The sequence below is a fragment of the Gymnoscopelus microlampas genome (genome assembly GCF_963454915.1).
Source record: "Gymnoscopelus microlampas genome assembly, chromosome: 12".
Lineage (NCBI taxonomy): Eukaryota > Metazoa > Chordata > Actinopteri > Myctophiformes > Myctophidae > Gymnoscopelus > Gymnoscopelus microlampas.
This window is the reverse complement of record NC_139949.1, coordinates 28,302,989-28,330,488: the sequence shown is the minus strand read 5'-3', so window position 1 is coordinate 28,330,488 and position 27,500 is coordinate 28,302,989. Positions and strand designations below refer to the sequence as shown.

General features: G+C 42.3%; 1 protein-coding gene across 3 annotated transcripts in view; it reads right to left on the bottom strand.

Annotated features, from left to right (window-relative positions):
• specc1 (sperm antigen with calponin homology and coiled-coil domains 1) overlaps positions 1-27,500 on the bottom strand; it is an 83,316-nt gene that overhangs the window by 52,233 nt on the left and 3,583 nt on the right. Inside the window, exons 1-3 of one of the 3 annotated variants that reach the window (XM_084074727.1) lie at positions 15,912-16,080; positions 11,059-11,227; positions 10,551-10,683 (exon numbers count right to left, since the gene is read on the bottom strand). In XM_084074727.1, the coding sequence (XP_083930853.1) occupies positions 10,551-10,683; positions 11,059-11,211 (286 nt within the window). In that variant the 5' untranslated portion in view covers positions 11,212-11,227; positions 15,912-16,080. Of the gene's footprint in view, positions 1-868; positions 1,246-10,550; positions 10,684-11,058; positions 11,228-15,911; positions 16,081-27,500 lie in introns of those variants that run through there. The other 2 variants (XM_084074728.1, XM_084074729.1) reach the window with 2 other exon arrangements.

Below are 27,500 nucleotides of genomic sequence, written 5' to 3'. Positions count from 1 at the left end.
AAGGTTAGAAATAGACAGAAGAACACTGATAGCTTTCGATGTGATGAGTGACTGAGAATTGAAATGTACATGGCAAAATCCTGAGTGTTCATTTAATCCAAGGGTCCATTTTTACGCTCTTGAGGTAAATAATACACACAGATTTTGTAGTGTGGTGTAGTAGTAGACTTAGCCCGGGGCAGTGGAGAGATCTGAGACGCTAAGATAGAGACATCACATCCTCTGATAGACAGCCCTGCCAATGAAGTCTAGCTTAACACCTGTACCATCTCCCGATTCCTTAAGTACACTGTAAACTGTACTCATGAACACACTAGGGATGGGACAATATGAAAATTACATGTCACAATTACTGTGGCAAAAATTATTGCGATTAACGATAATATCGTTAATCACAATAATCAAAATATGCTTAAAACTTAAAATGCCACTTTTGTTAACCACTTGAACCCCCAGCATCCCTATTCTGGGTGTTGGTCATCCTAGTGTATGACGGAGGACAATTTCACGATTAATTGAGATTTACTAATCCTTTAGCTGGAGAACCCCTGGAACCCAGTCAAGGACCCCTGGGGGTCCCCGGACCCCACTTTGAGAACCACTGCTGTAGGGAATATAGGAGAAACAGGCACCTGGCTTGAAAGATTGACAGCCAATCAGGCTGTCAATCTTTCAAGGCTCTCTCTGACATCAGCAAGCCATAAGATAGTATTTTATTTATATCTACGCACATCTCTGCTTCCTACATGAACAGAGAGACAACTAGACAAGAGAGAGTCAGACAGACAGACAGACAGACAGACAGAGATGTGATGCTGAGTCAAGCTGGCATACGACACAATGATAAAAAGGGGGGGAGCACGCAGACCTGACTCTGTCTCCTCCTGCCTGCCCGCCTGGTTCCCCATGCTGCTGGTCCGCGTTCCACACCTCCCACACTCCACTCCGGGGGGGCCGGGCTAATCCAAGGACCGTGGCTGTGCTTGGTGCCGACCGTCTGTCCGTAACCCCCCTCTCGCAAAGTGCCAGTACCGTAAACACCACGAGAAAATAACTGAATAAATATAAAAAATAAGTCTCTGTCCTCTCTCCTCCTTCTGTTCCTTTCTTCTGGCCACTGCTCCTCTGGGACTGTGTGCATGCGGAGGCAGGCAGGCAGGCAGGCTGGAAGTCCCGTCCCGTAGCCAAGTGATTGTGTATGTGTATCCTCTTGGATGGTGACGGGGTGACACACTTGTTGGCAGGCAGTCGTCGTGTGGGCTTCATTATCAGTGTGCTGACTGGAATCAGCACGCAGGGAGGAGGAGTGGCTTCCCCAGCAACACACACAGCACATGCACCATCACTCCTTCCTCAAGCTCCTCCTCTTCTGACTGCTGTCCGGTCTCCCAGACAGAGCTGGTACAGTCTCCCCTCCTCACATTAGAGGAGAGGAGCTCCATTTATCTTGTGTCTGTCAGAAGGTGACGTCACAGCTGCGTCTTTTGTGTGAACTTCTTTTTTTTTTTCAAATACCGGCAGTCTGGGAGCGAACTCTCGTGCGATATTCAAAACAAACACACACACCCACACACACGGCAGTTTTTTGTTTTTTTTAGGGGGAGCACACCAGGCTGCCTGCACTGCTTTTTCTATTCTCAGTACAGCTAACACAGAAGGAGCGGGGAATGGAGAGATGTGAGAGAGATAGAAGAGAGTGGAGGGAGAGAAAAGGAGAGACATAAGAGAGGAGGGAGGAGAGAGAGGGGAAAACGGGGGGCGAGAACGAGAGAGAGAGAGAGGAGGGAGACAGGGAGAGAGGGTATTGAGAGAGGAGAGAGAGGGGGGAAAGAGAAGAGAGAGAACGAGAGAGATAAAGGAGGGAGACAGGGGACAGTAGAGAGGAGAGCGAGAGAAAGAGGCAGACAGGGAGAGAGGGCAGGAAGGAGGAGGGGGAGTCAGAAAGAGAGAGAGACGGGAGATGGGAGAGAGATAGAGGGAGACAGGGGGACAGAGAGACAGGGAGAGAGGGTAAAGAGGGAGAGAAAAGGGGTGGTTAAGGTGAATCACACAATGACTGCACAGATCTCTGCAATATTCATGATGTTAAAAGCTACAGGGGAAGAAGGGAGTTGACTTTTGTGAAGACTCACTGGTCTTTGGTTGCGGGAGGCCCTAATATAGTCACTGTTTTTAGTGTGTACCGTATGAGTGAGCGTCAGTCAGTGTGCGTTTAATTCCCATGACGAAGAGGCAACACCACTCAGACGAAGAGCATATAAATGCTTCATCAAGCAGTGCTACATCAAGGAATAGCATAGTCAAGTACACATTAAATGTCACCGAATAATTACTTGAGCATGGGCAATATCCAAGTCACAAGCAGTGTTCATTCTGATTGACACTATTCAGAAGCAAAATATGAATGCTTGCTTTGTTGCATATTATTGTGAAGAGGGAGGGTGCACAGCAAACCCTGTGACTTTGTGAGGCGCTGAATGACAGCAATCAATAATTTCAAGATATGTATGGGTTCATATAAGTAATAAGTTATAATGGGTATAGCCAAGGAATCTCATATTCTTTACTGCAATCAATATATAGATATCTAATATATATTGGGGGATATAAATGTTTGCATTTCAAATCTAAATAATAAAGCCTTGTCATTTTGCAAGGTCTTTCCCTTCAAATGTACTTAAAATAGAGCACAACATTTTCTATAAACTACGGTAAAATTATTGGAGAAAAATCTAATGTTACTGTTACAGCTGTGGCATGTTTCTGCCCACCTCTTAAAGTGCATTTTCAAAGCTCTCGTACTGTACACAGCATACGCACCATTCGACTTCATTCCTCATGTGTGATGATGATGTACAAACTATTGCTGCTTCCTCCTCTTGCCTTATAATATTCTCCCCTGTTCTCGAGTTGGAGAAGCATGTCCACCCTGGTAAACAAACACTCCTCTAATCCTGCTAAGAATGTCCTCTGCGCCACAGGACTCCCGTCTACACGTCCCTGCAGGCCTCTTTCAAGGACGGGCGAGAAAACCTCGCTTTCTCCTTGACATTTTAAAATTTTGATAACTCATGATGGAGATTTTCAAACTCTCTGTGGCGAAAAAAAACAAAAACATTTGGTGGCCAGGCAAGTGTGTGTCCATGTTTAGATCCTGCTGGTATAAATAATTTAACGTTGTGAGTGTTTATCCTCATGTCTGAAGCACATTCCTAGATGAGCTATGTTGATTAGGAGCAGCACGGTTTCATGATTTCATGATCTTAATGCACTGCATAAGCCTGTAATGCGTCTGTGTGTGTGCGTGTGCGTGTGCGTGTGCGTGTGCGTGTGCGTGTGTGTGTGTGTGTGTGTGTGTGTGGAATGCCCATGTCCGTCCACATGTGTAAGCAAATTATGCTCATACTGGGACATACTGGAAGTGCGGGCCAGGGAGAGGCTGTGTCAGTGTATGTCTGTCACGGCTGAGTGCTTAAGCAGGCTGAGGCGTCCCAGTGAGACTGAAGGATGTTTGATTAATTAATCTGACAGGTATGAGGCGTTTGGGTCTGAGCACCGCACACCAACCCCACCCCACTCTGAAAGCTGACACACGGCAGATCAGCTTATCCAGAGTAAAAACCTAATAGACCCACCATTGGTCTATATACTATCTTTTTCTGCCCAATAAATTCATCTGTGTTAATTTAACTTACAGTAATTAACACTTACTGTGTACTGGGCTCCATACTAGAACTCCACCTGTACACTCTACACTAAATATCTTCTCTGATAACAGCTGATCTACAACGTGGCACAATGCGTCGAGTTGTGACTTGTGAGCATGTAGATTGGCTATTTATTTTACGCTGCATGTTAGCCCCAGAATAGGGATGCTAGGATTCAAGTGGTTAACCAACACACACATCACATGATCATTTCCCCTCTCCCTCTCTCTCTCTCTCTCTCTCTCTCTCTCTCAGCAAGCCAAGGTCAGGGGACACTATCATTGTAGAAACCGATGGAAACTGTGGATCTCTTGAACGAACAAAAGAACAACGCAATCCATCTGCCGATAGCTTGCTAGCTGAACATATGGCGTATAGCCTGAGGCGACATCCACTCCATCACTTAATGACAGCCTTTTCATACAGGGTGGAGGTTGATGAGGAACACACTGTACCTGCTTGCCACATCCTCCATGAATGACACAGCAAAATAAAAAGCTAAGCTGGTAGGGCTAACCCTAACCCAAATATCAAGACATTTTTTACCAAATACCTCGATATTGATATTGTGACGATAATATCCTATTGTGACAATATATTTTCTTTTAAATGTTTCCAAAAAATCAGTTAGACGATTTTTAAATGTATAAAATATGGCTTAAGAGATTAAAACCAGGAGAAGACAACACTTACGCAATATCATGGCATTACAGTATTCAAAATCCCAGACAATATCTAGCCTCATATCAATATCGACAACTCAATATTTTGCCAGCCCCAGCCATACCTGCTGGTATCCTACAACAATCCTCCTTTTTGGCATAGTAAACCTAACAGCAAGCAGAAAGAGAGGGAGATTGATAGGACGAAGGTTAAGCATGTGAGATAATTAGTCTCTTACTGTTCCATGTTTACAGACAGTGAAACATCTCTCGCAGCAGTCCTAATGAAATGGAAGGGAGGACAAACAGGGGAGTGGTTTCAGTGGCATAAGAGAGGAGGTCAACGCTTCATGTAAAAGCCTACAGTAAGCTGGTTCCTGTGATTCACCGTGTGCTGTCACATCAGCGATAACTGGGAACTGTGGGAAGTACTGGAAGTCCCCCCCCCCCCCCCCCTGCCTCCCATCTCGGACCTCACTCATGAGAAAGGTATTCGAGTGTCTCTGTTGCTTCTACAAAGTATGCTGGAACCAGTGCTGTTCCCATTACAGCAGTGTTTTCCATTAGAACAGTGTTTCCCAACCTGAGGTCCCCACAAAATTGCACAAAAATCTGAGATATCTGATAATCATATGATATCACACGTTTTCAATGTGATATATGTACAACTTGTCATACAAACTCTATTATCATGTAACTTTAACATACAGTAGCTTACTCCCACACATTGTGAAGCATAGTAATAACATTGTGCAAAATGTTTCAGAAATAGTTAAAATATCAGTACAAGCTCACATCACCATACATTGTAAGCTTATAGATTTGCAATTTTCGCTTTTCGTTGTACAAGAAGTATAGGGCTTAAGTGGTTAAACATGTCTGAAAAACATTTGTCGTATGTAAGATGGGAGGCCTCCAAGGAAAAAAAGATTGATAACCACCGCATTCGACTAAGGTAGGAAGCTAGTACAGACAACTCCATTCTAAAGGACAACTCCATTAAAGCAGAATGTGAACATGACAAAAGCCTCCGTATACAGCTCGTGAATCTGTGACTTACAGGTTGAGATTCTCACGTACATTGAGCCCGACGCTATAGCATGTCTAATCAGTTGTGACAGTAGCAGTAACTCAACAACAGCAGGCCAAGAGTGAGAGAGAATCCATATGTGAAGTCGTGCCATGCGCTTGCCCAATGGGCCTGTTATTTATAGAGTGGAACTGACTGACTTATCTCTTGTCCTCTCTCCTCACACGCTCCGCAGGGGCTTCTCTCCAGCGAAAGCTTCAGTAAAATATTGATGAAGTGTTTTTAAATAAGTTATCAGCATGAGCCCAGGCTTTAACCCTTTGTCTGGTAGAACACAGCGTCTGATGACAGGGAGGGAGACATCGCTCCATTAGTTAAACTAACTCATGTAGGCACTTTGTACAGCCACCTGTATTGACCCTCTCAGCTGCTGTTGGCTGATGGTGTGTGTCTAGTCTACTAATAGCTGGGCGATATGAATTGGAAGTGATAGTTAATACTGTATATGTTTTGATGTTATCATGTAATAATAATGCATTTTAATTAGGAAGCGCTATTCAGTTCTCAAAGTCAAATAGAATTAATTACACAATTAAACAATTTAGCACCTCTATGTCACAGAAAAACAAAATAAGACATCATGCTTTAACCACTTTCACCCTGGCAACAATTTTTATAGCAGATCAACAAGCTCATAACACATCGCTGACATTGTGAGGTTGTGGATCGCCTATTTTTGCTATTCGTCATACAAAGTATATATTATTTGGTGTAAATACACATATATCTATCTATATAGATATATGATATATATTAGATATATATCTAATATTGGGGAATTAAATGTACAATATAATGCGTAGCTCTCTCTTTCCAAGTGCTGAAGAGGAAGAGAAGTGAAGTGAGCTGTCAGCTCCTTAATTACAGGCTTATTGCTTTCTTTAATTATCAAACATGTATTAATAATATAATCAATGATAACATAATCAATTATTATGGTGTACAATACAATTTAGTCAAAACAAGACATTTGTCTTCTTTCATGCATGTCCTAGTGTGGTGATGGTCTACAGTGTGTAATTTGACCAAATGGGAATAGCAATCACTATAAATGCTTCACATTAAGAACAAAAGTATTTTATTTGAACAATGTTGGTGTAACTAAGAAATTTGCCAAGAAATTCAGGCGTTCATGGCCAGAGGTGCTTCAGTTTCATGACAGCATCATGCACAAAGTAGTTATTTGATGGGACAGACATACAGTACACACACACACACACACACACACACACACACACACACACACACACACACACACACACACACACACACACACACACACACACACACACACACACACACACACACACACACACACACACAAGCCTAGTGCAACCCAAAGGACACAGCTCTTTTAACAGTTCTTTCTCTTTTTGACAAGTGTGATCATCATCATGTAGTAGCACTGCTGAAGTCTGCCATGTGTGCCTCTGGTTCTGGATGCTACTCAGTCAAAGTGCCAGGCCTAGATCCATCAGACAGATATGAGCTCAACACTGTACAAGACCAAACTGACAGCGCTTCCTACAGTATCACTTTCACAAACACATCTAATTAGCCATGAATCGCATTATCGATACCGGATTCATCTCGAATTGCCATGAAATAACATTTTTCATCCATTTTGTTCTCCCGCACCTGTGCACATACTGTACAGTACTGTATGTCAAAACCCAGACTATCGCAGGACAACATCATAGGCTTCAAATGTCACAGGCCACCGAGCCGATTAAAAAACAGGAAATTTCCCTCTGAGTATTCCTCTAAACAAAACTAAGTGCGCTGTACTTCTCAGTGACTTACAGTAGTGCTAGGAGCAGAAGGCTAAGTTATGGTTCTCAATCCCTTGCATGCATGATTGACTAGCACACTTTCCCCACTGCATGTCTAATCTGATTTAACAGTGGCTGATTAGCCTTATTGGTGGACCTGTTTGACTTCTTCTTGTCCATTTGTTGTCTGTCTTCATATGACATGATGTGTGCTAGTGTGGAGCCTTTAGCCTGGGAGCCTTTCAGTGCAGCTGGCCTGCTGGGAACACTATGTTTTACATGAACATGTGCTGTGTAACAGGGTTATAACAGATAGGTCAGATATGAGAAGCAATGGATGGAGATGCTGACCTAAATGAATCGAGTGAGGTCTTGATAGAACAGGGAATAATCATTTTGTAGAAATATAAAAAGGAATCAAAGGAAGAGGTTTTACAGAGACGAGGAAACCAGCAAATATTGGCCTACACCTAATGATTCCAATTCTGCACAGGTAACTTTAAACACACTGCTTTAGATGTTGGACGGACGAAACTAGAAATTGCCAGAATGAAAAACAATCTCTACATGAAGGATCAGTCTGTTTTGCATACAGGATAGATCTCTGCCTGGCAGGAGGGGGTTGGAGGAGCTCACACTCTCATAATAAGGTTGTCTTCACGGCTTGCTGTTAATCAAAAAGCTAGAGAATAAGAGAATTATGTCTATAAACCAATGGCAACCAATGGACGATAAGAAAACTAGGCCAAAGCAAGTTTTGAGCAAGCACGTTAATTAATATATCTTGCATGACACAAAAGAAGGGATCTGTCATGTCCTTGTGTGTGGAAAAAACTCTTGAAAAAACCCAAAGGTTGCTTATTAGGGACTCAAATCCAATGAGGGCATATGCTCTAAATGCATGTGAGAAAGCTTGAGAGGGACATGCTTGGACCTGAGTTCTGAGTTCCTTTATGTCCTAGGGAATCCCTTCGTCTGCTAGGAATCAATTAGTTTCGCTTCAACACAACAGCCCTTTGAAGAAGTAATCTCACCAATAACACAACAGCCAAACACTGTGTGTATGGGCTCCTGTAAGCAAGCACGACGACAGTGCCATATGCTGTAAACAAGAAAATGACAAGAAAACAAAAACCTACTATGATACAACAATTACAATGTTTGTTTGACATGAAACAATACGGTTAGTGTTAGTTTGGCCTTCATACGGTATCTGTTGGAATAGCTTATTTTATCGAGTGTTACATAGTGGCATGCCACGTGCTTGCAAACAGCACCACTAAAGCACACACTCAGTGTAATTAAAATTCAACAATGGCTGTCCTGATACAGCATCACGTTATGCATTTTCAGTAATTAATACAGTAATTAATTAAAATGCCTGAAACTGTGTAATGTAATCACCACCAGCAATTAATATTGTGTTGTTGTATTGCAAATGCCCACCCTGCCTTTAGTGCAGTAGAGAGACTGTAGAGTGTAAAACATCTCCCTTGGGTTGCTAAAGGGCTTGATATCTTTGTTGAGTGTGGTGTTGCACACTGAAAATAGCTGTTTTACAACCTCACAACAACGTTGTGTGGTGATGCGTTCTGAGCTTGTAGATCTGTCATTTTCAACCAAATATAAATCCGGCTTACCATCCTCTGTTCCTGAAATGCAAGCTGCAGTCTGTCAGTTCCTACCATCATCAGTGTCATTCTCTCATATTGTTTGTTCCACCCTACATCTGGTATTTGCCAGATGCCAGGGCTGTAAAAAACCTGTAATGTCACACTAAATATTGATGGTGTTGTGTCCAACCTGACACACTTGCGCAGGTAACCACATTGCATTGGAGCCAAATGTCTCATATAGTGCAGTACCTACAGTACAGTACATGCCACTTTTTCATCTACAAGTAATATAAAGAAATGCCAAAAAAAATTGGTCTTATGTTAGTCTTGCAGTATAATGTGTGGAACCTACTACTACCAGTACCAACAGGCAACAAACCACAACCAAAAAATCTAAAGGGACAAAATGCAGATCTCAGATAAAACCGTTGAGGATCATTACTTTAATTTTCTATGGGCTTATATCAGAAAAACAACATATTTTCTATTTAATGCCCAAAACAATAGACAGTGCCAGACCGGCAGGCCATGAATGTGTCCATTCTGTTAGCTCTGGACTAGAACACAGACAACCACCTGCATCACACCAAGCCAGCCAAACAGGAAAAGAGACAAGGCAGGAACAGAAAGCAGAATCTTCTAAACTAGAGAGTTTACCCCAGTGCGGTGAGCTGGGGCCCTCTAGTGGTCACCTGTAGGTAGCTGCACTTATTTTTACACAGCAAGATGGCATCAGTGACAAGAACCTTGCTTTTCTTTAAAACCCTCTTTCAGAAACTTAACTAGAAAAGGCCGCTCCTCAGAGCAGGCCTCACCCACTAATCTCTGAAGCTAGTTATAGGCAAACAGTATGGAATGTCAAAATCCTGTTTGACGGTTATGATCATATGACTCACAAGATAAAGAAGAAAGAATATCACGCTTCTGCAACAAACATTGACGCCCCCTATAGGTGTAAGTGATATCGGCTTTTGAGTAGATCAGATGCTGCTTTCACGATTTTTTAAATTTTGTGAAAAATAGGCCAATCCCATAAACTAAAATGTGATGTTGCAACTAATCTAGGACCACATATAACAGTGTGTGTGTGTGTGTGTGTGTGTGTGTGTGTGTGTGTGTGTGTGTGTGTGTGTGTGTGTGTGTGTGTGTGTGTGCTTCTACTTCTCGAGAGTGTTGTAACGGAAGATATGGATAGCAGATAAACTTAACAGTACCAGTGTGAATTTACGGAAAACTGAGTACATCTCGCTGGAACTGACTTGGCACTGTAGGCACTAGGCAGGTATGCAGCATCATTACCTACCACTTCATAACTGCAGGTTGAACTACATTAAATGTTCCCCGACATTATCAAATGATATCACAACTTTCATCAACATCAAGTGTTCTAAGTGTAAACGGCCTGCCTATTGTGACAGAGAACTTCAGTGTGAATCATCAGAAGACAAAAGCAAAATCGAGTTGCAATCAAAGCTTTGGTCAACACGTTCTATCAACTTGACAATCACCTTTCGCTAAAACAACTACAGTACATGAGACAAAAGCAAACAAAATATCAAGTCACTCGCTGTAGCCGATTTCTTTACAAGTCAGTACATGGAAACCTTGCTCCATCCACTTGAATGAAATCAAAACCTTTATACAGTAGATATAACATAGTGTGAAGCAGGTCAACGTGAGCTGCAATGTAATGGGTCTCTTACCAGTGAGGCTACGAGGACGTGCCTCTGCCAGGTCTGAGATGGCACTCATGGTGACCGTCTTTTTCATGCGTGAGCTGGCTGATGTGCCCAGGGAGGGCTTGGTCAACGCATCATCACTGCTGGCTCTCTTCAGCTATAAAAAACACCACAAGACAGGATGTGCTGTTATTGTACACCTTATAGGTAAACACCCTGTTTTGTTTAGTTTTTTACAATGTTTTTTTTATACCATGGCAAGTGACTTGCCATCATCGCATCCAAGAATTAACACGCATCCACACGTGCCAAGCTTGTAGTATGTAATACTGATATAATAGTGCATCAAGATAAAAACCTTGAGCTGCCGACATTTTAATTTTCTCACGGCACATTTATTTATAGATACAGCATGTCACATAATTTATACATAATATTGTATGCCAAAATAAGTTGACGTTATTGAACTGGTTACGGTACTGTAGAGTTATCCATGTGGTGGTGCGCTAGTTATGCGTAGTAGCAATTTTACCTTACTGAGGCGAAGATCTGAGGCCAGTGTGCTGGATGATCTGGAGGTCTTCATGGCTGTGGAGGTGGAGGAGGGGGCATAGGTGGCCGGCTTTGCCCGCTCCTGGTGTCCTGGCTTGGGCAGGCCCACCTTGGTGGTGCCCGCTTTCAACATGACTGTTTACCTGTACCTGCGGAAAACCACAGCAGGGAGTGAGGTGGAAAGGTAGGTATGAATATCACACATGGTAGAATCAATACTCCAAAGCACAACTATAGCTTTATTATTGGAGTATCACAGCTATATATCACAGCTGTGATATATAGCTTTGGCTGACAAATAAGAAGCTCATATGTGCAGATGGTAAATGAGAGCAATTCTCCTGTCATACTATAAGAGAACACAGTTTGGTAATAATAGTACCAAAGGTTTATGGCCACTTTAAAAGAAGTAAGCCAACAGTAGGGAACAGAGAAGACCAGGACCGTTAGGCCACTTCCTGTTGGAGGAAGGAGTGAAGAAACAGATTAACTTCAAACTACTTGTTTCCACAACCTCCTTACATCCACAAACAGGGTCACCCAACTACTGTGCAGAGTGTGCACCTACACTTTTGAGCTCCCCTGAGATAGTTTTAACACAAAGGTACAATAATGCTATTGTTCAGTTGATAAAAATGTGTTTAACCCTATGATAAGGCCACAGGGAGTCATAAATGGTACTAAGCGATGTACAGTGATCTGCTTTGCCAACTAGCACTGTAGACAGTGAGTAGCCAAAAAGGAAGGTCAATGTACGATGTAAGGGCACTTAAGGAAGGAGAGCCATTATTATAGTGGTAAATAATGAGCTATGCAGCTCCCAGGATATCATCTCATTGATTTTAGGGGAGGAACTTGGAAGTGATGCATGATGGGGTAACCCGATCCTTCGCTTTTGAGGGCTTTGTGAGCTAATAGGGAGTCCCTATCCGTCTGTCTTCTCCTTCGGGAGTAAAAAGAGTCATCTTACTGTAGGGTTGAGCTTGGCAAGATTTCATTCTGCTTCCTTCCGCAACTGCAATTATTGGTTTGAGATTTTTTACATTTTTGGGGTTCCTTGCATCACCATTCCGTGGTACTCTCCATCCCAGTACTAGTTCATACAAAAGTTACTGAGAACTATTCACAGAATGATGAAATGTAGTACAAAACCATGCGATAAGAGGCAATGTAACAAACTACAACTGCGAGACATGGCAATGAAGGACCTCAACCGTAAATCAAGCAACTCTAAGAGCCTGCAGTGGATCCAGGTCAGCCACATATTCCCAACAGAGGGTTTGCGGTGCCTGATAAGGCTTCACACAAGAGTATAATTAGAGAGAAACCTTGCAGGTCCTCACAGACTGATTTGGAACACAGTGTATGTGCTGTTTCTGTCTGTATTTACTGTTCGTATAGCACCTCTGGCATTATCATATGACACCAAGCCCCTTTCATGGCAAAATCTTGTGAGTTATGGTCAGTATCTTGTGATTATCATCGCCTCTCTCAAATCTTTGACTTTCTCAGATTTAACACTTTGGTTCCTATATCATTTGACATACTCATGGCACGACTTATCAAGGCCAGTGGTGGAAAAAGTACTCATTTGTTTTACTTAAGTAAAAGTATCAATACCATCATGTAGAAATACTTTGTTACAAGTAAAAGTACAGTATTCGTACCAAAAGTAAAAGTACTCATTATGCAGAATGTCCCATTTCACAAGTTTTTGTTTTTGCTTGTAGATCGGCTATTTCCAAATAGCCAAAGTATATACGGCTTAAGTGGTTAATGTATGTTTTGTAATAATAATTAAAATCAACAAAGTAACTAAAGTTTGCAAATACTTGTACAATATTTGCCTCTGAGATGTAGTGGAATAGAAGTAAAAGTATTGAAAACTAAAATATACCTTGAAAGTGTACTGAGGTACAGTACTTGAGTAGATATACTTTGTTACTTTCCACCACTGATCAAGGCACACAATTGGCATTTACTCCAGCAATGGTGAACTTTGTGTAGGTGTGATGAGGAAGTGAGGCAAATTTGAGGACTTGTCCTCTACATCCTTCTGTGACATGGGAGTTAATTGAGGAACTAAATGTTCTGTGAATATGTTCCACACATTGCAGAACAATCTATGACATGATGTGAGAAGAAGAAGGAAAGGTCAATTGAGCCCAGAGTACAGCGTCCCTAACCTACTTTGTTTTGAGCATATTTGTGTACCACTGCAAAGGGTCTTTCAACAGGAACTCTTCGTTCCTCTGCAGATACAGCACTATAAAAGCAGTTTCTCTGGAGTCAGGACGCTGTCCCACTTACTGTCAAGCGGCCTAATTAGAAACCCAAATGTCTTTTGAGAGACAGAAGGCTGACTGCGTTTTCAACTTGAGCCAGCCAATGGGAGAGAAGAGACACACCACTGGTATTAGTAAATCAGACATCTCACTGTGGAAAGGTGATCCCGTTGGCAAAGATAAGCAACATTTACACGTCTTGTTTTTACACAGCTGCATCTCACAGAGTTTTAATAAAACATGTCGGATTAAATCTGGGTCCTGGCAGAAAGGAGGCTCACAGTCTGCATAAGCTAAATATGGAATTTGCTAGGAAAGTTAGTAAATTAGAAAGCTGAATATAATTTGTAGCCACCACAACCCTAACTATTGGGTTGTGCTGTGCCTTAATTACATTGCTTTTTTCCCCTGAATATGACCACTACAGTACAGTACAGTATATGGGAGATAGAGCTGTGGAGAAACTTCTCACAGCATTTCTGGTCTTTAGCTGCTGGGAGTAGATAACAAGGAGGCAGGACTTTAGATCAACCGACATGCTTATCAGTTAAGGCCTCGATGAGGCAGTCTCTCAAACATAATCTGATTGTTAGTGTGCAAACCCTGAAGCACCCTGAAACCCTGTTTCACTGACACAAATCCACTGATCCTGTAAATACACATGCTTTCAGTCAGAACAAGTAAAGGGCAGGCCCACCATTAGTCTTTAGAGTCTCACAAACTGTGAGGTATAATACATTTAATGTCATTTTCTAGCAGTTGAAGGCAGTGAAAAATGTCACTGCCTTCAACCGGTAGTTTTGAAAAAACAACAACAACTACACCACAACTCATCCAAGGAAATGTAAAATTAACAAAATGCATGTGATTTACAGTACCTCAATTTTCTTCAAAGAGCACAACCAGAAAGAACACACCCAATATTGTTTAAAAAAGTGATTTTATCCAAATAAGTCTCCAGAATAAGAATAGTTGTAGTGCTGCACCCTGCACTAAATCCAAAATACTGACCAACTTAGAAACAAAACCCCAGAATTAGCCGCCACTCTCCCAACCAGCACTACTAGAAAATAATTACAAAGGAACACAACGTTGTTTACTCTTCTTCTACTGCTCAAAACCAAGGAGATATTGGCATACTCTTTCCTTTACTAACCCTAACCCATCAAAAAAATCACCCTCCAGACCAATGCCTGAGCTCAACTTAAGCCCAATATCCCATATATACTAAAATAATGTATATGTATGGTATATATACAGTTGGGGAGCAGATGAGGTAGGTATTGCAGTCTTCCATCATCAGGAAACAAATGGAGCATTGCAGTAACAACTCCCATCTCTTCTCTCTGAGCATAAAGAAGGTCCATCACTGCTAACATGTGACTTCCTTCCAGAAAGTCCCCAAACATTAGAGATGATGGGATGACAGGTTAATCTTTCCTCTGCTGCGCACAATTATGCTAGAAGCCTAAACAACATGAAATGTTTAGACTTCTTGCACACAATTTTTGTGTTTCAAGGGTCTCTGGTCTGCTGTGGCATTGTCACAGGCAGTCACTAATTTAGTTGTGTTCTATCCGCAGTGATCACATCAAAGGGACAAGAGATGTCCTACAGAACCAAACCCTCAAAGCCATGTTACATTACATCATGTGATCATTTTCTTTTAAAACCCAGCCCATTAAAATGTCTGCTTTCTTCCAATGTGATGGTGTCTGACCACCACGTGCGTGCGTGCGTGCGTGCGTGCGTGAGTGCGTGCGTGCGTGTGTGCATGCGTCAAAGAATAATGCCTGATTTGTACTTGGTTGAGCACCGATGTTGCACACCAAAAACAGCAGATCTAGAAGCTGATTGACATTTTTTGAAAGTATAAAATAAGACACAACTGATTAAAACCAGGAATAGACAACACTTAAGTGACATGCTGGATACTACAAATCCCACACAATATCCAGTCTCTTATCACAATATCAATGTAATATTGATATTGCCCAGCCCTATTGTACTGTCCACCAGGGTCAAGCCTGGCAGGAGGCTGGATACAGGATGCTGGGCTGAGTATCACTGCTTCATCACATCCTCTGTTCCTACATCTACAGTAGTTTTCAAAATAGGCTTAAATAGGCTAGCTCCAATCAGAAACAACTCGTCAGCTACAACAGGAAATACCTTTAAATATGCAGTCTTAAAAGCTACAGTATCATGTGGACCACTTACTTTTAAAAGACTACTTTTGGAAGCAGACAGAGATGTCAATCGACAGAAATATAACAGAAAAAAAGAAAACGTCAGATGTCATTTATAATGTTCCTGTTGAGTCATTGGATACACTATTCACCCAGCTTTCCATTTTCAAACTTTCCTATTCCAAACCAAGCAGTGCCATACTGTATGTTATATGGCAGACCCAGAAAGTCCTCCACTGTCCCTCCGGAAAGATTTTAAAAACAACTGGTAGATCAAACAACCCACTGATATCATCTGAGAATTCAGGCAATTAGAGAGAGGGGGGGAAGAGAGACAGAAACACAGAAGAAATACTCACAACAGTGTAGTGTGTTGGGGTGGATGATGTCCTAGAGCCTGCCCCCTGCCTGAAGTGACCTGGGCTACAGAACTAGACTAGAGAAAAGCAGCCATCCTTAGTGGAGCTCCAATCACAGCAGTTGAGGAGAAAGAAGTGTCCGGAGCAGAAGCTGTCTGCTTCCACACAGTAATCAGGACAAGGAAGTACTGCAGGACTGCCAGCGGCTGTGCTCTCTCTCTCTCTCTCTCTCTCTCTCTCTCTCTCATACTCTCTCTCCTCCTGTCTCAGAGGCTCTCAGACAGGGAGAGTGGGACAGAGTCTAGCCATGGGCAGGTTTTTCCGTCTTGCTCACTACTTTTGTCTGCACCTTTCCTCCCTTGTGAAGATCACAAAGCAGAGAAAGGTGGTGAACTGTCACATGTGACGTTGAGGCCACTGGGCTATCCGCGGGGCCAAATAAGGATAATCCCTTTTATCGTAATTTATGAGTGTGTTTAAGTTCACAGCATGTAGCATTTTGCTGTGCATGGGAATTTTCTCATTAGGATAGTGGGGCTTGTCATAATGGTAAAGCCTTGGAAAATGCATGCCAGTGGTTTATGCACAAGACACAATTGCTCCATTGTAGCATTCAGGGCTATATACATACAGTACACGCGTAGTAAAGAACACATCAGTGCACAGGAACAACTTGCTCCTTAAAAATGATGTGTGTGTACATCACATGTCAGTACTGATGATACCTTCAATGAACTGCTTAGATTTAAAAAAAAAAATCTAAGCAAGTCTGACTTGGGATGCCACCACAGCATGCACTCCTTGTTCCGAAGTGTGCAGTGGGCTGTTGAAGTCAAAACTGCAGCTTGCTAGCTAACACTGATACTGACAAAGTCTGTCTTTGTCTCTAAAAACACACTTCTTCGTATCGTGAGGGTGGAACGTTTGTGGAGGGGCCTGCATTTTATGTGCTTCCCAGCCGTTTGAATTTGGATCCCACGTTGTGCGGCATGCCAAGGCCATAGTGTGTGTGTGTGTGTGTGTGTGTGGGGGTAGAAGCACAGCTTCACTGGGACTGGGATGAAACAAGCTCCCAGTTTGTGGTGGGTGGTAAATGGGGAAACTCAGGCAGACCACACCCCTACACCGCCACAAAAGCTGCTTTCCAAAAGGGCACTGCAACGAGGCTGAGAAAAGGCTGGTTCTGAATACTTTTTAAGCACCACATCCTGTTTGACACCCTGCACAGATTCAGCATGTGATTACGCATGCCTGCCTACTTTCGACTGCACCAGTCAAGGAACCCTGACACGGGCAACAACAAGCTTAAATTAATTCAGTCTATTCAAAAGCTGTCTAAATGCAGCAGCATTCTTTTAATTCTTCACTGCTAAGAGCTCAAATGTGCGCCTGCTGGTGTAGTGTTGATTAGTAATGAACAATTGCGCAATGAAGAGACTATCAACAACAATAATAACCAGCAGCTATAGTGGTCACAATGGAGTTACAGCATCGTTACTTGTAGTGATAGACATGTATGTCCAAACTCCAAGAATTTGTGGACTAAATGTCCTGGTTCTGCTCTTATGATCTGATGCACAACTAAAATTAGATGCTATGCTCGGTGAGAGGGTACAGGGGGAGAAAGGAAATGGCAAGAGCATGAGACTATTAGTCGTAGGCCAAACACGTTAATAAATTATAATGTAACGTAGATCAGTGTCTGGAGGCTGGCAGGGTGAGGCGGGGTGTTGATCTGTAGAGCCACCTGCCAGTAGGCTACTTGTGGATATGTGATATTGAGTGGCCAGCCTCACAGAGCTGGCCACTCAATATCACACTCCTCTGAGAGACATATGAGACGGGACGGCCGCCACACTGGAACTGTAGAACACAGGTACTCTAGTCTAGACCAGTGGTTCTCAGACATTTTCATGCTAAATCGATATGTATTTAGCTGCGAACCCCCGTTTTAAATTATTTAGTGGCAGCAGGGGATCTACAGATAAGAGAATGTTCCAAATTATTCAAACGTTTTCACAGATCTCTCTTTTTACCAGGTGCTCGAAGAGCGCCTGAGTCTAAGAATCGTCAGAGCAGAGGTCGACATATTACAGATTTGCATTAGACATATTTTCGACACATTTGCGTCATTGGCTGTCCTGGCTGTCCTTCACTCCTTGAAGCCAATGGCCACACGAATGGGGAGACGGCCCGCCCCCCACAGTAACAGCCCTCCGCTCTCCGCTCCCCTCATTCACACTGCAACAGTTGCAGAGCAGACAGTGCAAGTTGTACTGCAGCCTCAGGCTAACACAGTTAGCCTAAATGCTAGCGTGCTTCATTAGACCTAGTTTGGCTATTAAGTTATTATTTGGCCATGTTCACACTGACTTCAATCTTCGCTATTGTTGGGAAGACCTGTGTGGTGTCTAAAAATGTTGCCACCACTTATATAAAAAACATTATTAGCGTTTCGCGTTGCAAATTATGTTGCCAGGTTTGGCGAGAGAAATAAGCATTCCGAAAAACAAGTAATCAGGTCTATGAAAACAAACACACACACACACACACACACACACACACACACACACACACACACACACACACACACACACACACACACACAGCACCTGGTAGAATATGACTTCAAGTCATTTTCTTTCTTGTTTTCAGATCTACAAGCTCAAAATATATTGTGAGCTTGTAGATCAGCAATTTTTTTAATAGTTGAAGTATACACTAGGGTTAAAGTGGTAAAACTAATGCGATATTAACACATTTTCATTTTCATGGGGACCCCCTGGAAGGACCCCTGGGGGTCCCCGGACCCCACTTTGAGAACCACTGCTCTAGCTCTACAGTCTAGAGTACTGGACAGAGATCCTGGCCACACACTCTCTCTCTCTCTTTTCCTTACTCTCCCTCATACAGGAACAAACACTTGGACAATATATGTCCACTGCACAGGATGTAAAAAGAAATGTGAAACACACAAGGGTGATGACTCAACTGTGTGTGGCTGAGCATACTGCTTTTTCCATATCCTTGTCATACAGACTTGAATAACATAGGCCTAACCTAATCGTAGCCTCCAGGAGCTAGAAGATGCCTTTATATTGGCTTTCTTGAAAGAAAGAAAGAAAGAAAGAAAGAAAAAAAGAAAGATAGAAAGAAAGAAAGATAGATCGAAAAATAAAATAAAATAAAATAAAATAAAATAAAATAAAATAAAATAAAATAAAATAAATTGTATTCCTAAATATGTAGCAGTATTATATCTTGTAACAGGCAAAATAACAAAATACTGTAAAGTTGTATTTCAATTTACTTATTTCTTGTGGGATAAATCTTTGCGAAGATTCAGCTGCACAAATTTGGGTTGACATTATTGATTCAGTATGGAACACAGGTTGCTATTGAATGAAATACAATAGCAGCAGGATCAAGGGATCAACCATGCCACATTTGAAACGCACACTGTGAAGGCAAATGACCCAAAGTGCAAGCCAAGCATGATTCTGACTAATTAGTTGTGCAAAATCTAACTAACCATTGTGTTTTTCTCCCTCCACATGATGTTCTATTCAACAAAGCCATTGTATAATTAACCAAAAAAAAAGTCTGAGTTTAATAAGCTTTGATCCATGCCCTTGTTACTGAGCATCAAGAAAGGCATCTCTGCTTAAGGTGACTCTCCGCCAAACCGACTACTTCAGACTACTTCAGACTACAACAAACTGGCAGTCTGTTGGCAAACGTTGGCATTTAAGTTCAGCACAAACTGTCGGCTGACGTTAATGAGGACACATTTTTACAGGCAGTGTTGCCATATTTGTGAGAGAAATAAGCAACCAGGTCTAGGAAAACAAGCCCAAAAGAAGCAACTTACAGTAGGCCACATGAGCACTTTAAACCTATATGCATCGGCTATTTTCAAAAACTCTTGCAATAAAATGTGGATTTCTTTGGAATAAAAACATTCTAACAACATAAATGCACAAAAATATTTCATGAAAATATTTGAGAACCACTGGTTTAAATAATAATAATACAACATTGGAAACAAGCCAAATAAGCAACTACACTTTAGAAACAAGTAAAAAAAAACGCAACCCGCAACCACCAATTTTTATAAGCAACTTTACAGAAATAGAAGCCCAAAGTCGCTTAGCCTATAAGCCGACATGGCAACACTGATTACAGGGCTAGGGTAGGGGAAACAACTGTTTCTCTACTTGTGCTTTCATTCACTTCACTACCCCACCGACACAACGGAACAGCACTATCTACAACAGGTTGTAGATATCAGTGCGGTTGAGAGCTGCCTTTATTTTCCCAAAACTCAGTCCATCTGTCCTCATCCATTTTTCTCCTCAGAGGGTTGACCAATCGATCTAAATGTTCACATGGGCATTGACAAATGGCATATGCAGGGAGTGAGGAATTAGATGTGTAACTTTTCCCAAATTTAAGCTGTTTATTAGCATTTTTGGCAGAGTCTATCTGTAGTTGTGGTCTCACGCCCATAGCCTGGATGGATAGCAATGCTGGTATGGACACATTTTCAATATAGAATCAAACAGAGAAGGGGGTGAAAACCCTAATTCATGCCCATCTTGAAGTACTCTAGCAGGTGCATGGTGATTTCAAGCAAGATTGAGAAGTCAGACACATCTTTGCTTGTTATTAAAAAACATTTTGTACTCCAGTCCCCAGGGTAAAGGTCCTTACACACCGGGGCGATTTTTTTCATGCGAATAATACGTTTTTTAAAAAAACCTTATAAAGTCAATGCAAGCTTACATGGAGCGAAAAAAGCGAAGCGAAAAAGCGTCTTTTAATTATTCGGGACGAGTCCGAATTTTGCATATATTCGCATTTTGTATATATGTATATATATATATTTTGTATATATTCGCCGGTGTGTAATGACCTTTACAGGTGATTTTCTACCTCAATACATAACCATATCACTTGATGAAAATAACTGAAAAAGTGTCACATTTTCATCAGTTACTTTTTCGTCAGTTATTTTTGCATTACAACATGACCTTGTGCTTAAGAATGAATTAGATTGCTCGGATGACGCAGTGGCAAAAGTGCCTCCTACCACCACGGAGGTTGTGGGTTTGAATCCACCGTGGTGCATCCGGCTTTGTCTTACGCCCCATCGCCTCTTAGGGGAGGGAAGCCCGGCGGGGAGGGTGATACTTGTCACTGCACGTACTCCTACGGACTGGGGCGGCAACTGTCAGCGGGGAGTGTTGGGCGGGAGGAGTAGGACAAAAGCTCTACGTCCTCCCGTTGGGGGCTCCTCGCTGGCAGGTGAGTCAGTAGGACGCAACAACACACAAATGTGTGTAGGGAGGAATCAATTGACACAACGATTACATTGGGGAGAAAAAGAGGTAAAAAGCTAAAGACATGGACCAAGGGGAATCCCCACAGAAATACATTTACTGTGACCTTACATGTACAAAGAAATACGATATCAAGGGCATGTGAAGGGAACTGTGATATGACCACAGCCTCTGTTTCACTTAAATGGTGTTAAGTGTTTAGCTGCTGATGTTGCATTGCCATAACGGCTCCTGAACATCTGAGCCACATCTGCGCAACAATCCAGTGAGTGGGACTGGAACAGACCGCTGTTGTTGTATGCTCTTTCACTGTGTGTTTAACCTCCATTTCACTTTCAAGAAAAGAAAACCGCAGCCTTTATTGGAACTAATGAACAACATAAACTGAGTTTGGGCTACGTGTCAGCTTTTAAGTGTAAAAATATTTTTGTTATGTGCTCAAGTATATGTACGCATGCACATACGTGCACACATTTTATATGTCAGTCTAACCACGTCGGCAGCTCTCAAGCATCTGTGCAGCACCTGGGTTTAAGGAAGTGATGTTTGCAAAGCCATTAACTCGACTAAGTGAAACAGGAAGTGTCTAGATCAGGCTGTGTTCCATGCTGTGAGACTGTCTCTGCGCTCCCTCTGGGTTCCCTTTTACTCTGGGGGATCTGAAACCATGTATTCAACAGGACATGGATGCACCCCCATCCCCAATACAAGACATAAGTACGCTTGTACCATTAAGGGCTGCTTAGATTTCACACAGGAAGTCTGAGGCTTCTTTGCAATAAACACCTATTTGAATGGCATAGAGCGAGCACAGCCTCGATTCACTTTGCATTACACTGTAATAATGACCATCCATACAGCTGAGCTATCAATAGTCTTTAGAACTATTAAAGGTATTTTGTTAATCTAAAATAACATTTGTGTTCCTGTGGTTTTATCTCTCATGTACCTACAGTATGATTTCATCAAGTCATTTGGCAAAGTATGAGCATTTTGAATCAGTATGCTATTTGAGAAAGACAGCAAGAAAGAATGAACCCAAATAGATAGTACCGGTAGGGCTAGAACCAACCATCAACTTTAGTTTCCAGGTGAGCACCACACTGAATCAAAATTAGGAAGAACAGCCTGAAAGTAATCAGAATCTGCAAGCATCAAAAAGAGATGAGAGGAAAACGCTAAAAAAAGAAAAGTGCTGCGTCTGCAATTCCCTGAGTCAGATCTGGCTGAAAAATCAGTGTGTGTTTAAGCCCATGTGACTGTATCACAGAGGTTCTCAGAAATATCCCAAGATTTTCCCTGCAAATAAGAAATGCAGTCTGTCTTTCACCCTGGGAAGCAGGCTCATTAAAACACAATAGTACACCAGTAGTGGGCTGATGGTTTGAGATATACTGAGGGGCTCATTTTTAGATCTTGATTAGACAATGAAAAATCAATTTCTGCTCATTCATGTTTTGATTTCCTCATATTGATATTAAAAAAGGAAGAATACGTCATTTACCTGGATTGAGGTTTATCTGATGTACTGAAACTGAAAAATTCTAATAAACTCAGAGAAAAGCATCTGAGACTTCAGTCTATGCAAAAGTCATATAATTCAAACAATCTTTGCACAGATGTGTGTGGATTCTTTTTTTCTCAATGTATTCACACTGATCTTTGAAAAACAACCAATTTCATGTACTTATACAGTAATAACAACATTAATATCTGCATCTACAACCACAACCACATAACGTGGATAGGAGCCAGGTCTGGGAAGATATGATGGCTGTACCCTACAGTATATCATATCCTGTGGGTGGAATTCAGGCGCAGTTACTGTAAGGTACAGATACAGAGTGAGAGAAGTACTGTGAGATATGGTCATTGGAAGAATAAATATCACACATTACAGAATCCTAGTGTAGGGCAAATAAATACGCAAAAAATACACGTCCGCAAAAATACATGCATTCCAATGTTGTTACAACATCACAGAAATACACCGTTGCAGAGTCAGCAGTATAAACAGTATAGTAAGCGCACCCTACAGTGTTACTGCTGAACAGAATACACCGGTGATAACAGCCTCCGTGCAGACTGTCAAAACATTTTCTCTTGACTAAGCAGAGTGGCCATTGTGTGCCTTGCTGTAAATCTTCATGGCTTGAAATATTAGCACTATTAGTCACTATCACCAACTGGACCCATAGGGAGAATGCCTTGCTAATGTACTTTTACCGGTGTCACCACACAAGCTCTCACAGCAGAACCAGTATCTCTCATGATCTCTCCTGGATTTACTGTGTTGGAGGTGAGATGCCTTTGGCCCTTCATGTACAGTATGTTTAATGCAGCTGGGCTCCCCAAGGGCCCACACTTCCTGTTCTGAAAATGTCGAAGTTCTCCTCCGATAAACAAGCCGGTCAAAGCCGTATCTCAGAGATGCCTGCTGCCTCCTTCTCATTCCCTGCTGTGCTCCTTGTACACTGAGTGGGAGGATTCCATAGAAACGCTACCATAGTATCGATGGGAGAAAATAAATACACTCGTGTATGTTCTGAGCAGCGTAAAGAAAATTCCACCCTGCAATATCACAGTCCAAGTCTGGAAACGCACCGTTGAGCATTAAGCCTTGTCTATTGGACTGTTCTCTAGTCTCTGTACTGGTTTAGTTGCCTTCACCGGTGGCATGAAAGCTATTTGATGGACATTATCTGTAGCTTTTTTACATATCATACATACCAGGAGAGGCAAAAAGACAAATGACAACAGTATCAACGCTCTTTCAGCAACTGAAAGTAAACTAGAGGTTCGGGCCCTCACATCTAGTAGCGTAGGCCCTCACATCGAGTAGGCCACAATATCAGCTATATTATTATTCCTTGAATACAAACCCCTCAGTCAAGTACAGGGTGGCTTGCTCTGCGTTGGCCTGGTTGGGCATCATTGGGTTTTCACTATGCTGGTGAGTTATAATAAGATATGGTATAATGTTCATTTGGGTAAATGGCTATTTTTCATTTAAGTGATGATGTTCTGCAGCCTCGCCGTTCTCAGGGTTCTGAAACTTTTTTTTTGTTGGTAGCTTGTAGATCTGTTCTGAAAAAGCATGACTACAGGTGAAGTGAGTGACGTATCACTGCCACAGAGCTATAGGCTACACAGGCGTAAAAGGCACTTCCGCATACGTCACAGAATATTACTTGGTTGGTTTTGTCACAGGCCCAGAAATGGTGCTACACCAAACGTGTTAAGTCGTCCGATTCTGTGACCTGTCTTCAGTGCAGTTGTCAGGACGCGACGGGAAGTAAAAAGTGAATTTGATAGGCAACCAAATATGGTGTAACTGGGATGCAGTTCCGCCACGTGATCATCCCTAGCCAACCACAGAGCGGAGCTCGTATGAGGTGAACGTGTGACTTCCGCCACAGATTGTCGTGGCTCAACTTTTTACACCAACGAAAAAGACATTTAGCGACATTTAGCTTATGTTGTCTCTATACGGAGTCATTATAAGACTATAACGTGGTTAATATTTTTTTCTTTGGGATGTAAACGGAATATTAACGTTACTGGGGTGGCTCAGTAATGGAATACAGACATTACCGCGAGTGAGTGCAAAGAGATACTAAGTGCATAATTTGCTTACTATTAGCCATTTTGGCTGACTCTCGCTAACGGTGTTCCCTTCCTGTGTGGTTTGCTACTGAGCTGAAATATTGCTGAAAGAAAATATATATGGCCCTATGAGCCAAATGTATAGTGAACAATTAAAAGTAGACAAAACAAAGCCTATAGACGAATCCACAGACGCGCTGCCTGTAGCTGCCTGTAGGCGGCCATTGCTGCGGTGTCGCGGTGTAGGAGCGTTGACACCGCAGCTATGGCTGCCTACAGGCAGCGCGTCTGTGGATTCGTCTATATGGATGCTGTGGCGACCTTTTGTCTGAAAATGTGACATGTGGCATGGTAGAACATAACTACAATGGAGAGAGGACAGCGATAACAGCCATTTATATATATAGATGTCTGACGACCATACTGGAAAAATAAAATCCATGTATTACTCTTTTTGCTTCGAATTCATCTCCCAACACTGGGAGAATATTATTGTTTTTGGATTATATTGCAGGCAGCGAGAGGACCAGACATGAGTGTGTCAAGACCGTATCTCTGCTATTACTCCGACTAAATGACTCGGCTGGCTCAGAAGACCCATTTATAGAAACGGCAGCATTCCTTGCAGTTAGTGAGTCAAGACTACGATTCTTCACAAGTATGAGGCCCGCTTCCTGGACATTCTTGAAGCAAAACAGTCGAGAGGAAAAGAGGCCTGGATGTTACCTTCCTTCACAGCAAAATGAACTTAGACGACGTAGTATGGTGCAGTGCAATTGCCAGGATTTTGCTCCACTGGGATTTGATACATCCATCATGATGGGATGAATGGAGACAAAAACCCAAATGCCAAAAGTTAGATTGTAACCTCCTGCTGACCGCCTAACTGTCTGAGCCAACGGTCTCTTCCTCTGTCAGGAACGCAGAGGTGCCACTGCTCTCCGAAACAGACCGACCCACAACAGAGTATTGGACGATTTGAAGCCAGAGCTTCAATTTGTCTAGCTTCACTTATCTATGCAATTAGAGGCTCTTCAACTGCAGCAAATTACGTGACCCTCCGGCAGTATGCAGACCAGGCAAAGATTTTTGGGGAATAGCCAACTACAGCGATTCCCAACCTGTGGGGCAGGGCCCACTTGTGGGCCGTGAGGATATTGCAAGTGGGCCCCCAAATAATTAACACTAAGATAACATTGAAAAAATCATGTCATTTTTTCTTGAATACCTTGAAAGATTCGTTTTCATGTTGATACCAATAAATAACAACCTTTAGTATACTACTGTACGTTAGCTCCAGTGATCCAAGCCGAAACACAGTCGATTAGATCATTAAAACAAACATGCCCTCAATACAGTACAATGCACGTTGTATGTTTACTGTCTGTTGAATGGAAAATATAAATAAAGTGTTTAAAGAAACCAAAAACAAACATGAACATGAAATTGCATGAGAGGGCCGACCCACCTGACCGCTTTACACTGCACCACGTACACCATTTAACACACAGCTGCCGTGTTAAGTGGTCAGATGGGTGGGCCACGAATGGCCAACTAGATTACAGCTCTTTCTTCTCAGCTCACACTGACTGCTTTCTTTCTGATGTCTCATTCTGTGTGTGTGTGTGTGTGTGTGTGTGTGTGTGTGTGTGTGTGTGTGTGTGTGTGTGTGTGTGTGTGTGTGTGTGTGTGTGTGTGCGTGTACGCGTGCGTGTGCTCCTTCCAACCCAGTCTGTCTCGCAGGCAAACAAGAGGAACAGAGGAACATAATTATGAGTTTTAGTGACAGCAGTAATTTAAGCAATAGTGAAACAACTGCCATGCAGTAAATTGCTGGATGGATATTAATAAAAGAGAGAGAAAATAAATAAGTCTCCCTCGGACAGTCTGGAAATGGAATCTATGACTAATGACTATTATCTGTCAGCAAGGTTACACTCCTTTGGTAACAAGTAACTGACTATCAGGGGTCCTGTTCCATTTAAAACCCTTTCAACCTGGCGTCCCTATTTTTGGCAAGTCATTATAGAAGAATCTACAAGCTCACAACGCATCACATCGTGACGTGTTGTGAGCTTGCAGATCGTCTATTTTCAATTTAAATTATGTAGGGCGTAAGTGGTTACAAAAATCTAACTGAATATAATAACACGTTGGTGAATTGTGACCGATCAGCCAATGAGGCCAGTGGACAAAGTTCTCCGCCCTGGCTATTAGCCTTCTAGTACATTCATAACTGACCAGGATAGGGAATACACACTGGGCCTCATTATTCAACTTAATACACCATGGATCAATACAACATCAGCACCTCCAAAGCTGAGAGCAAGTCATTAACTGCAGTACCATAGGCCCTCGACTGAGACCTTCCTTTTCGGCCACGATGTAGACTTGTGCATAGCTTAGAGAAACCACAGTGCACACAACACTCACAATTAAAAGAGGCTTAAGGTGCACGGCCAAACAGTATCACGAAGTGGAGGAAAGCCAGCACTCAACAATGTCCTTTATAAAATGTATTTGGCTCACCGGGACCAACACAAACAGATGCATTTCAGTTGAGCCCTGAGAGCTGAGAACGTTTACAGAGCTTGACTGCAGTGCAGTGAGCAACTGATCCCCTGTTAGGAGGATTACACAT